The sequence below is a fragment of the Saprolegnia diclina genome (genome assembly GCF_000281045.1).
Source record: "Saprolegnia diclina VS20 unplaced genomic scaffold supercont1.45, whole genome shotgun sequence".
Classification (NCBI taxonomy): domain Eukaryota; phylum Oomycota; class Saprolegniomycetes; order Saprolegniales; family Saprolegniaceae; genus Saprolegnia; species Saprolegnia diclina.
Window position 1 is genome coordinate 489,476 of NW_008246112.1, and position 11,218 is coordinate 500,693.

An 11,218-nucleotide genomic window follows, 5' to 3' on the forward strand; every position below is an offset into this window, starting at 1 on the left:
TCGGGGTTGCTGCGCGGGATGTAGAAAGGCTGCACGCCGCAGACGCTGCAGAACTGGTGCTTGGCCGTGTGCGTGTTGAACGTGTACGTTGTGAGCTTGTCGGCGCCGGCCGTGAGGCGGAAGGCTGCGCTGGGCACGATCGTGTGGACGTTCTTCTTCATCGCGCAGATCGAGCAGTTGCAGTCCCACGCGACGAGGTTGGCCGGCGCCTCAAACTCGAACGTCACGGCCTTGCAGTGGCAGTACCCCGTGTGCTGGACCATCGCTTGCCAATTTCGAAATGGTCGTTCTTATTTGTGGTCAATAATGGCACCACGCCATATTTAAGGACCCATCGATGTTTCCTCGAACATTGCACCTGGTCAAAACACCGCATGACGCCGAGGCATGATAAATGGAAGGGAGATTCAGGACAAACGCATATTTCTTCTTGGCCCGCAACGTTGTAGGATCGTGTAATAGCGTAGAAGATAGCCGAGTTTAGAGTTAGAGGTCGATTTCGCCAGTGAACGTCTGCTCGGCGGGCCCAATCAAGTAGACATTTGAGAACGTTGCGCCGTCGTCTTCGAAGCGAATCTCGAGGCAGTCGCCGCTTTCAACATTGACGCGGACTGGCGACGTAAAGTGATGCGTCCGCGCTGTTACGAGAACAGCCGCGGCCACGCCAGTGCCGCAAGCCAGCGTCTCGACCTCGACGCCGCGCTCGTACGAGCGGATCGCAAGGCGGTTGTGGCCGAGCACCTGGACAAAGTTGACATTCGTGCCGCGCGGCGCATAGTGGGCGTGGTGCCGCACCTCGCGGCCAACGGCCTGCACGTCGACCGCCCGAACATCCGGCACGAAGAGAATGGCATGGGGTACGCCCGTGTTGGCAAAATGCACGCTCGTCGTCGGACTCTGCTGCAGTGCGATTATCTCGTGGAAGCGAGCATCCTTTGGTGCTGGAAGCGCAATAGCAATCGTATTGTCCGGTGCGGCCGCAACGGAGACGACGCCAGCGCCTGTCTCGAACGTGAACGGGTCGCGGTTGCCGACGTTGTCGTGAACGAAACGGCCAAAGCAGCGCGCTCCGTTACCACACATGTCGGCCGTGTCGCCGTCGCTCTGGAGAAAGGTCCACGCCCAATCAGCCACGCCCGTGCGCGACTTCTCCCAGAGCAAGATACCAGCGGCGCCGACACCGCGGAAGCGGTCGCAGATGTGAATGGCTTGCGCCGGCGTGAGGCTGAGGCCTCGCGTGCGATTGTCGACGAGGACAAAGTCGTTGCCGGCGCCTTGCATCTTGGTGAACGGTACCTTCATGGTGGCGCTCACTTGGGTGATGCGTGGATGGATGCTTGGAAGAGTGGCGCTGGAGTTGGCTCATACTGGAAGTAGCCAATGGGCTTTCAAGACACAGAGTATGCTCATTTCATTGGTCAATACCGTGACAGGCTGATTTAACACCATTAAGCGACGGCTTCTTCGGAACCAATAAAAATATACAAAAGCACTATAGGTTGGCTGATAGATTGGCATGAATTGAATTTGGTTCGCCATTCAATGACGTGCATCTCCTTAATAGTATTAATAGTGTTTACAAAACGACGTATTGCAGTTCAGTAGCCCAAGACTCCTGTCTTTGAAAGGAATGCTTTCGTGCTGGGTCATGTCTCCTTTCCAATGCCCGCCTACGTTGCGCCTGCGTCTCGATGGCGACTGGAAGTACGCTGCTTGAGCTCGCTGGTTGAAGTGGCCCTGCTAACACTATTTAAATACATACTTCATCCAATCAAACGCGCTAATGACATATCCAAGCTCTAGGATTCGTGCGTATTTTATTTTCTCAATTTAATATCCAATTGGCAGCACATCCTGCCTACCAACGTGAAATAGAAAATTGAGATCGCATCAAAACGCATGCATTTTATTCCTCACACTACCCTTCGATTAAGTTTCCTGTTGAAGTGCGAACCCTTGCCAATCAGCGCAACGAAGCACCTTGCAGGACGGTCGCCAGCAAATACGATCGCCCCATTTCGACATCTTCCGCCACTTGATGCATCTTCTGCTGTCGACCGTGCTCCTTGGCGTCGCCGCTCTCGCCCGCGGCGCCGCAGACGACTGGGACCGGTGCACGGCCATCGCAGTCGGCCGAAATGTGCATCACCTCTCGCACGACCGAGCTCATGCGAATGGTATCGTAGGCCTCGACGACAGGCGCGCCCATGACGACCCACGCGTCTGACTGCAGCACCTGCGACTTTCGCATCGGCAAGGTCCCGGCAAAGACCCACGGGCCTAACGCAACCCGGGATCTAATCACGTTTCGCCTCGAGTACCCTCGCTACGGTGGGCCGCACTCTCTTGAATGGGATAACTCACAAGCATCTATGTAGTCGGAGACGGGCGCGGTGACGTGTACACGCTGGCCAACGTCGACTCGTCGGTATTCAACTGGACGGCGTCGCCGTCGATGGGCTCGATCCCGCAGGTGCCATCGACCCACGCCTACATTTCTGGCTTGTACGCGATCATGAACGAGCACCAAGTGTCCATGGGCGAATGCACGTGCTCTGGGCGGCTCATCAGCGTGCCCGTAAGCGCGGGTGGGAAGGCTCTCTTTGACATCTCGGAGCTATCGCACGTGGCGATGGAACGGGCGACGACGGCGCGGGAAGCGATCGCAGTCATGGGCGAGCTTGCCGAGACGTATGGGTACTACGGCGCCGTCTGGGACGGTCCCAATGCAGTGTTTGAAGCCGGTGAGACGCTCACTGTCGTCGACACGACCGAGGCGTGGGTCTTTCACATCCACCCGGATGACACGGGCGCGTCAGCGGTCTGGGTCGCGCAGCGCGTGCCTGACAACGACATTGCGGTCATTGCCAACCAGTTTATCATCCAGCACGTCAACTTGAGCGACAGCGCCAACTATATGGGCTCGAAAAACATGGTCGACGTTGCGATTCGGGCTCGATTGTACGACCCGTCGGTCAATGGCACGTTCAACTTTGCCCGCGTCTACTCGCATCCGCTCGTGCCCGACCAGTACTACGCCACGCGTCGCCAGTGGCGCGTCCTTACGCTCGCCAACACGCACCTAGAGCTGAGCCCGATGACGGATGTGTATGGCCTCAGCTATCCCTTCTCGACGCCGGTACGCTGACGCATGGTTTTATTGCCTCGATGTATCTGACCCGTAGGTCTCGTCGCGACTCTCGCCAGACGATCTCATGGCGTACCAGCGCGACCACTATGAGGGCTCAGCCTACGACCTGACGCAGGGTCCGGCCGCGGGGCCGTACGGCAACCCCGATCGCTACGGTGCGTCGGTAATATCAATGTTTCAAAACATAAGTTGCGTGCGGATAGATATCAACTTCAACGGCAACATGACCAAGGCAACGGCGCTGACAGGTCACTTTGAGCGCGCGATTTCCATCTTTCGGGCGAGCTACTCCTTTGTGGCGGTGCCGGACAAGTCGAACGCGTACATGGCGACGCTGTGGTTCGGACAGTACGCGCCGCACGCAACATCGTACGTGCCTGTCTACGCCCACGCAAATGCTGTCCCGTCAGGAATGGCGACCGGGTCGTTGCACCGATTCGAGATGACGACGTCCATGTACTGGGCGTTTGCCGTCGTCGGCAACTGGATGACGCGCTTTTACGTCGTCATCGCGCCGGTCGTGCGTGCGGTGCAAGCCGAGCTCGAGGGCGCGCTGATGCTGCGTCAGACCAACGTCTCGAAGAGCGTGTTCGCGCTGGGAGAGAATGCGACCGCAATCACCGCATACCTCCAGACGCAGTCGGACGCTGCCGCGCAAGCCACGCACGTGCGCTTTCAAGAGCTCTTTGGAAACCTCGTGACGCGCTTCCACGACGGCTACGAGATGCGCAACCTCACGAAGGCGCCATCGATCGCCATGTCGTCGCTCTTCTACCCCGAAACTTGGCTCCATGACGTCGGGTACTTTGACGAGCTGCCGACGCGCCCACAAGCGCCGCCCGCGACCGTGTCGAGCACTGTCGTGTACGCGTTCGTCGCGCTTGCGCTCGTGGTTTGTGGCAGCGTCGGCTTCTTCATTGGCGTCAAGTTTTACATGCGCCAAAAGCACGGCTACACAAGCATTCTATGAGCAGAAGCCAACACGTCTAGAAACTAGACCATCTCGTTTCATCCTTTGGACCACGTTCGTAATCAGCTGCGCAGTGGGCAGAGTGTCGTACAGGTCCCTCCGAGTCCTTCCACGTCAGCTACAGCTAATGTGCCGCAACGTGTGGGCTACTACTGCATCTGCGGGACCTTGTTACACGGCGCCCGAGCTCAGCGATGCGGCGACAAGGCGACGAGTCGAAACGTTTCGCTGCGATGCACTCCGAGCGCAAAATCGAGTATCGCCGTTTGTACCGTCGGTTGCAGTCACTACGGTTTACTCGACTGCTGCGCACGCAACGCTGCAAGATGGTGTTCCTTACATGGGCAGTCCGCGCACATGGGCGCGGCCAATGAAGCATCAGCTTGCAGCGCAGGACGAAGCGCGTGATGGCGCCTCATGCAGCATCGATGCTTGGTTGGTGCATAGACAAGGCGTTTGGCTGAGCTGGCAGCGTTGGCGGGTTGAAGCCACGCTACGGCTCGTTGGCGCGCCGAACCCAGAAAACGACCTTCGCACAGAACACGCGAGATCGAGCAACGCGGCAGAGACGTCCACCGCTGGGTCCTCTACAGCGCTCTACGGTCGCCACGATCTCGCTCGGTCCGCAGCTTGTTTCCTGCCAGCAGGAACAGACCAAGAAAATGCAGTGCGTCGAAACCCACGTGGGGATTTCCACCAATCACGTGTCGACTCTGACCCGCACTTTCTCGGCGAACGACCATCATTTAATGGCGTTTCACCGCTCCGACATACAAACGTTAGCATTAAACTGGATGTTTTGTCTTTAAAATACGGGGACAGGGGCCATGGGCAGAGGCGCGTCTGATTGGTTGAAAAGGAAATAATGCCATATCCAATGATCTCCGAACGTGTTTTAAACCGATTTCGAAGCACCTTGAAGAGACACGAGCAACCCGGGGCAAAAATCTCAAAATAGTGTAAGGTGAACGGCCTCGATGCCATTCGTGCCCAACGAGCATGTCTGTTCACTACTACCGCAGCGCATTTAAGAGAGGTTGCGAAGCGGAACGCAGTGTAGTAGCTGACGGGTCGTGATAATTTGGCCAAGGACTGTCGTGCTTGTCCATTGCACTGGACGTGTGTTCCGAGGTGGCGTTTGAACCTGGCTTCACACAAAGCAAGAAGATTCCTCCTGGCGCCTTTCTTGGCGCGCTTCCTGTTGACACACTTCCTCGTGACGGAAGTGAAGCTCCTGCGCATCAGGTACTTATAAAATGGTGTTGTCCTCTAGATGTGGCGGCTGTGTTGTGGTGCGCTGTGTCATGGCCACGAGAAGTCCATCACACCATCAAACTCGTACATCCCGACGATGCGTTGCCAAGGCAGCCCTTGCTGCGGCTACTTCGACTTGCGCTTCAACCCGCGGCTACTGCCATTCATCTCGTCACATCTTCGCGGCGGCGCACACCGTTGCTCTCAGTTCTATGTCCTGATGTCAGACTGCACAGAAAAGAGCGTGCGTAGCATGCAGCGCCTCGATCAACAGCAAAATGCGGTGCATGGCGCATCGTGCTCTGCAACGACGCGGTGAAGTGATGCGGCCCACCGCCACGTCAGCGCGAGGACACTGACTACCATACACTATTTACGTTCAAAAGAACACTTCGTGTTTTAAACACATTCACAGCGCCAAGGTGTTGGAAACCACCCGTCGCTTCGACGGAATCGCCAAAGTTAGAATTTCTGACGCAAAATTAATGGACGGAAGCCAACCTCGTAGCAGATACGTCCCTCCGCACCTCCGCGGGGCCGACGACCGCAGCAGCAACCATGGCAGCGAGCGCGGCTCCGAGCGTGGCGACGATCGCCGTGGCGGCTACGGTGCCCGTGGTGGCCGCGACAACCACCGCGAACCCCCGGCCACGAACTCGCGCTGGTCTTCGTTCGAGTCGGCGCCCCGTGACAACTACCGTGGCGGCGGCGGTGGCCGTGAAGGCGGCTACTCGCGTGACGGTCCTCGTGAAGGTGGCTTCTCGCGCGGCGGCGGTGGCGGCGGCGGCTACGGCGGCCCGCGCAAGAACCGCATTGGCTTTTATGGCGACATGAACCCGAACGCGCGCCTCGAGCAAGAGCTCTTTGGCGACTGCCAGTCGTCGGGCATCAACTTCGACAGCTACGATGACATTCCCGTCGAGACGAGCGGTGAAGGCGTTCCGCCGCCGGTCACGACCTTTAACGAAGCCGAGCTCGGCCCCGAAGTTTGCAAGAACCTCGAGCACTGCCGCTACGACAAGCCGACGCCTGTCCAGAAGTACTCGATCCCGATCGGTCTGGCTGGCCGCGACATGATGGCCTGTGCCCAAACGGGTTCGGGTAAGACGGGTGGTTTCCTCTTCCCCACACTCGCGTCCATGCTCCGTAACGGTCCCGCCAGCATTGATGAGGAGACCGCGAGCGGTGGTCGCCGCCGCAAGATCTTCCCGTCGGCGCTTATCTTGGCGCCCACGCGCGAGCTCGCGTCGCAGATTTACGACGAAGCCAAGAAGTTCTGCTACTGCACGGGTATTGCCCCGGTCGTCGTCTACGGTGGCGCCGACGTTGGCAGCCAGCTTCGCAACCTTGAGCGCGGCTGCGACATGATGGTCGCCACGCCCGGTCGCCTTGTCGACTTGATTGAGCGCGGCCGCGTCTCGCTCGCCGGCATCCAGTTCCTCATCTTGGACGAAGCCGATCGCATGCTCGACATGGGTTTCGAACCGCAGATTCGCCGCATCGTCGAGCAGGAAGACATGTCGCGCGAGCGCCAGACGTTCATGTTCTCGGCCACGTTCCCGCGCGAGATCCAGCGCTTGGCCTCAGACTTTCTGCGCGACTACATCTTCTTGACGGTCGGCCGCGTCGGCGCCGCCTCCAAGGACGTCAAGCAGACGGTCGTGTACGTCGACCCGCAGGACAAGGAAGACTACCTCATCCGCTTCCTCAACCAAGTCCAGGACGGCCTCATCCTCGTGTTCGTCGAGACGAAGCGCGCGGCCGACTTCCTCGAAGATATGCTCTGCCACGAAGGCTTCCCGGCCACGTCGATCCACGGTGACCGCTCGCAGCGTGAGCGTGAAGAGGCGCTTGCGTCGTTCCGCTCGGGCCGCACGCCTGTGCTTGTCGCGACGGACGTCGCCGCCCGTGGTCTCGATATCTCGGGCGTGACGCAGGTCATCAACTACGACTTGCCGTCCAACATTGACGACTACGTCCACCGCATCGGTCGTACGGGCCGTGTCGGTAACGTCGGTAACGCGCTCTCGATGGTCAACGACAAGAACCGCAACATCATCCGCGAGCTCCACGAACTCCTCCTCGAGAACGGCCAGGAGTGCCCCGACTGGCTCGGCCAGATGCACCAGAGCAGCTTTGGCCGCGGCGGCGGTCGTGGCGGCGGTCGTGGTGGCCGTGGCGGCGGCTCGTCGCGCTTCGGCGCCCGCGATTTCCGGAAAGAGGGCGGCGGTGCTCCGTCGCGCCCGGCCGGTGGCGACCGCGGTGGCTACGGCGGTGACCGCGGTGGCGCTGGCTATGGTGGCGGCTACGGCGGTGGCAACGGCGGCGGCTACGGCGGCAGCTCGGGCGGCTACCGTGGCGGCAGCGACAACAGCGCCTGGTAGGCGCCGGGTGATGGCTCTCTTGCTGGATCCCATAGAGGCACTGCGGCTCGTGGTGTCGTTTTAGGATAGTTCGAAGATTGTGTACTATTATTTATAGTGGTACTTGAGCGGGTGTAGATTTGTCTCGAAGTATTCTTCTTGGTTGTTTGATTCAGAAAGGTAGAGAGCTGTTGCGATATACAAGATCAATAAATGACTTAACTCTTATATTGTACTCTGTCACAGCACTGCGACTAGCACAACAGGGCGTCGAACACACAACATGTGTAGGTATTCAAGCGCATAGTAGTCTTGGCACTAGGCAACGGTCGCCTGGTCGGCCAAGGTCGCAGCCACGAGCGTCGCGGCATGGGTCGCCACCATGACGACCGTCGAGTGGACGTTGCCTAGTAGTATCAATCAATCAACTCGAGTCTTTTGGCTGGTACCGTTGGGAATCACGGGAATCACAGATGCGTCAGCGACAAAGAGGTTGGTCGTGTTCCAGACACGAAGCGACGCCGAAACAACGCTGTTGGTCGGGCTCGACCCCATCTTGGCACTCCCGACCCTAACCTCCATCGTGAGTTCGGACATCAACAGCCCTGTACCAATGCGAGTTGCGGTACACGTTGGCAAAGACCCGCGCCAAGAGCGCTAGCACGCGCGTTTGTGACAACAAACCACACGTGAGGAGCGTACCGTCGTCCGAGGCAAGCGCGGCGCCCGGCATGCTCTCGCCCCCGAGCAGCGGCGCCAGGGCTACCAAGCGCGGTAAACCCTAGCCCTAGAATGGAACCCGAGCCGCACCTGGGGCTTGCACCAAGTCGCGGACGATGGCAATGCCGAAGAGCAACTTGCGCGCGTCGACCTCGCTCAGGTGCTCGCTCGCCGCTTCGGGGATCTCGCTCGTGACGTGGCAGGCTACGGACGCGTTGCGCGACGTGACCACGACCTGGTTGCGCGCTTCGGGCGCTACGAACCAACGTCATATAGCCTCGTTGTCCTATCTCGCAACCCTACTCAAGAGTGCGATCGTGAAAAGAACTTCGTCGCCCGGCGTCGTGGCCCACTGCGGCTCCGACTTGCGCGGGAAAAACGTCAGCTGCAGGTCGGGCACCGTGCTTCCCGGCGTCGCAAAAAAGGCGCCGACCGAGAGCCCCGTTGTGCTGAGCCAGCCGCCTCGCTGCGCCAAGTAGTCGTCCCACGCCATCCTACTCACGTCATACATACAGAAGCACCCAAGCACGCTAGCGCCGTGGTACGTCATGTTGATGTTGAGCGGATGGCTCGCCTATGAACCGTCTTCGATAGCGCAAAATTGCATATATTCGAGCATGTACCGTATACGTCAAGGCGATCGCAGGGTGGTCTTGGAGGTTGCGACCCACGAGCGGCAAATCGACCGCCACGGGAATACCGAGGTCACGCAGCACGTCTTTGGGCGCAATCCCTGCGCGCCGCTTTCTCGAGTCCGGCTTCGTGACACGAGAATATCTGTACCTGAGAGCGTGAGCAGCTTGGGGGTGTGAATCGCGCCAGCCGTGAGCACGACGCCGCGCTTGCTTGCAATGAACTGGAGGTCGCCATGGGCGGCGCGGACGTGGACGCCGCGGGCGACACCGTCCTGCAGCGCAACCCGCTAACGCGATACTTGGCAAATTCGAGTAAAATCGACGGCATGTACCTCGACCGTCGTATTGAGACGCAAATGCAAACGCGCTTGCGTCGCTGCGTCGAGCTTCTTGTTGATAAACGGTCCCAGGAATGCCTAATGAGATGGGCAATTAACCTAGAAAACCCAAGGAGGACGTGTACCTTAGCGGCACTTTCGCGCATGCCGTGCCGAATGTTAAAGTGGTAGATGCCGGCGCCAAGACGTTGGTCGGGTGCGTTAAAGTCGCTCGACGCTGGGATTCCTCGCTACGTGGAATCGCTGACTATGAAATGGCAACAAAACCACGACCGTACTTCAGCGCAGGCAGCAAGGAACTGGTTCGAGAGACCGTCAATCTGCGTCGGCGCGCCTACAACGCTGCGTGACGTTCGGCTCTGAAATCGATCGCATACTAGTTTGGACAATGCCATTGTAGCCGTGATGCGCCACGCTTGGTCCGTCAAAGGCCTCGGTCGCCAAGTAAATGGCGAGCGCGGTCGCCCATGTCCACGTCGGCGCGAGGCCCCACGCAGCAATGTCACTGGGCAGCGCGCGCACTAAGAGCCACAGCATGACGCATTCCTGTGAACGAGCCAATCGTACCATAAAGCATGGCGTTGTGAATGCCGCAGCCGCCGAGCGCCTTGGCGACGAACACGCCGGGCACGGCCCAGTGGAAGCTCGCCATGCGCGAGACGTCGCTCCAGTAGTATGGCACGTCGAACGGCGTGTACGGCATGTCTTTTCCCTCAAACGAGATAAAAGTCTACGCAGCGATCCGAGATACAAAGCTACGAGTTGATGAACGGACCTCGCCGCCGAGCTCGCGCTGGGACGCGTCGCCGGCTTCCAAGAGCAAAACGCTCCAGTTGGTCGCCTGGACGAGCTTGCTCGCGAGGACGGAGCCCGCTGGGCCCGCACCAACGATAATGACATCGTACTACGACGGCCCATGATGCGACGTGCCAGCTCGATGACATGTACCTCGATCGCGGCCGTGGTCAGCGTTGGCTCGGCGGGCGTCAGCGCTGTGAGGCAGAGGCCCACGGCAGCTGCGATGGCAAGCGCAACGAGAGTGCGATGCCATGTGCGGTAGGCTCTCGGTGGTTGCGCGCGCCGCGGCAGCAGCGGCGTGTCTTCCATCGGGGTCATCTCCATTGCACGTTCCACGGAAAGTGCGATCTTCCTGACGACCGGTGATTGGGTCAAATTCCATCGACTAAAATCACCCAAATACCCCGAGGTTAATGCGCCTGTTGACTGCGAATACTGAAGAAGCGCGAAGCAACCATTCGCTTGGAATGCCCTCGATGGACGTCGTGCGCCAGAACAACGGGCGCTGCTTGGCGTAATTCGTCCCACTGTACTGTTTCGCTCGCCATTAAGTACGCGCTCGACACTGTTCAACTGTTTGAAAGAGACTAGCCGACCGCACCAATTGCACAAGGTCAGCAGCACGCTATTCTTTTGCTCCCGCCCCACGAGTAGTGCTAGATGGACGACGAGAACTCGGCGAATGGCACGAAGTACGCAGAGCCCAACATCTACCAGAGGTCCTTAAGTCCTAGTCGCGAATACTGTCACAGGTACAGCACTTACCGTAGCTTTGACTGAGAGATGTGTTCTTGTACCGGGTAGCTTCGATGGAAGCCACGGTGAGCGGTGCATACCATTGGCGCTGATTCATGTTCTACTGTTCGTTTGGGCAAAACGAAAATGGGCTTCACAAGAAAAAGGAAAAATTAAAATCTAAAACCATATTAAAAAGGCTCGATGTAGAAAAGACCTAGAAAGTGCTTTTTAAAGTTCAACATCGCATCGAT

The 11,218-nt window shown here is 58.6% G+C and overlaps 5 protein-coding genes across 5 annotated transcripts in view; 2 read left to right on the forward strand and 3 right to left on the reverse strand.

The window, feature by feature from the left end:
- Positions 1–287, reverse strand: part of SDRG_12007 (hypothetical protein) — a gene marked incomplete at its 3' end in the record, with an annotated part of 1,264 nt that extends 977 nt beyond the window's left edge. Inside the window, exon 1 of the mRNA XM_008618064.1 lies at positions 36–287. Coding sequence (XP_008616286.1) covers positions 36–263 — 228 coding nt within the window. The 5' untranslated portion in view covers positions 264–287. The remainder of the gene's footprint in view (positions 1–35) is intronic.
- A 114-nt stretch (positions 288–401) lies between these two features.
- Positions 402–1,340, reverse strand: SDRG_12008 (diaminopimelate epimerase). Its single transcript, XM_008618065.1, has one exon. The coding sequence runs from the start codon at positions 1,300–1,302 to the stop codon at positions 487–489; it is 816 nt and encodes a 271-aa protein (XP_008616287.1). The 5' UTR covers positions 1,303–1,340; the 3' UTR covers positions 402–486.
- Positions 1,341–1,940: 600 nt separating this feature from the next.
- Positions 1,941–4,211, forward strand: SDRG_12009 (hypothetical protein). Its single transcript, XM_008618066.1, has 5 exons — positions 1,941–2,140; positions 2,187–2,331; positions 2,379–3,139; positions 3,186–3,306; positions 3,355–4,211. Exons 1-5 carry the CDS (start codon positions 2,039–2,041, stop codon positions 4,119–4,121), a joined length of 1,896 nt encoding a protein of 631 aa, XP_008616288.1. The 5' UTR covers positions 1,941–2,038; the 3' UTR covers positions 4,122–4,211.
- Positions 4,212–5,833: 1,622 nt separating this feature from the next.
- On the forward strand, positions 5,834–7,968 carry SDRG_12010 (hypothetical protein). Its single transcript, XM_008618067.1, has one exon. The coding sequence runs from the start codon at positions 5,861–5,863 to the stop codon at positions 7,757–7,759; it is 1,899 nt and encodes a 632-aa protein (XP_008616289.1). The 5' UTR covers positions 5,834–5,860; the 3' UTR covers positions 7,760–7,968.
- Positions 7,928–10,553, reverse strand: SDRG_12011 (hypothetical protein; the record flags this gene model as incomplete). Its single annotated transcript, XM_008618068.1, has 14 exons — positions 7,928–8,145; positions 8,188–8,395; positions 8,441–8,500; positions 8,549–8,713; positions 8,762–9,032; positions 9,082–9,191; positions 9,242–9,380; positions 9,426–9,509; positions 9,557–9,661; positions 9,710–9,765; positions 9,809–9,952; positions 9,999–10,161; positions 10,207–10,335; positions 10,380–10,553. The coding sequence occupies 13 exons, from the start codon at positions 10,551–10,553 to the stop codon at positions 8,310–8,312; spliced, it is 1,686 nt and encodes a 561-aa protein (XP_008616290.1). The 3' UTR covers positions 7,928–8,145; positions 8,188–8,309.
- Between the last annotated feature and the right edge of the window lie 665 nt (positions 10,554–11,218).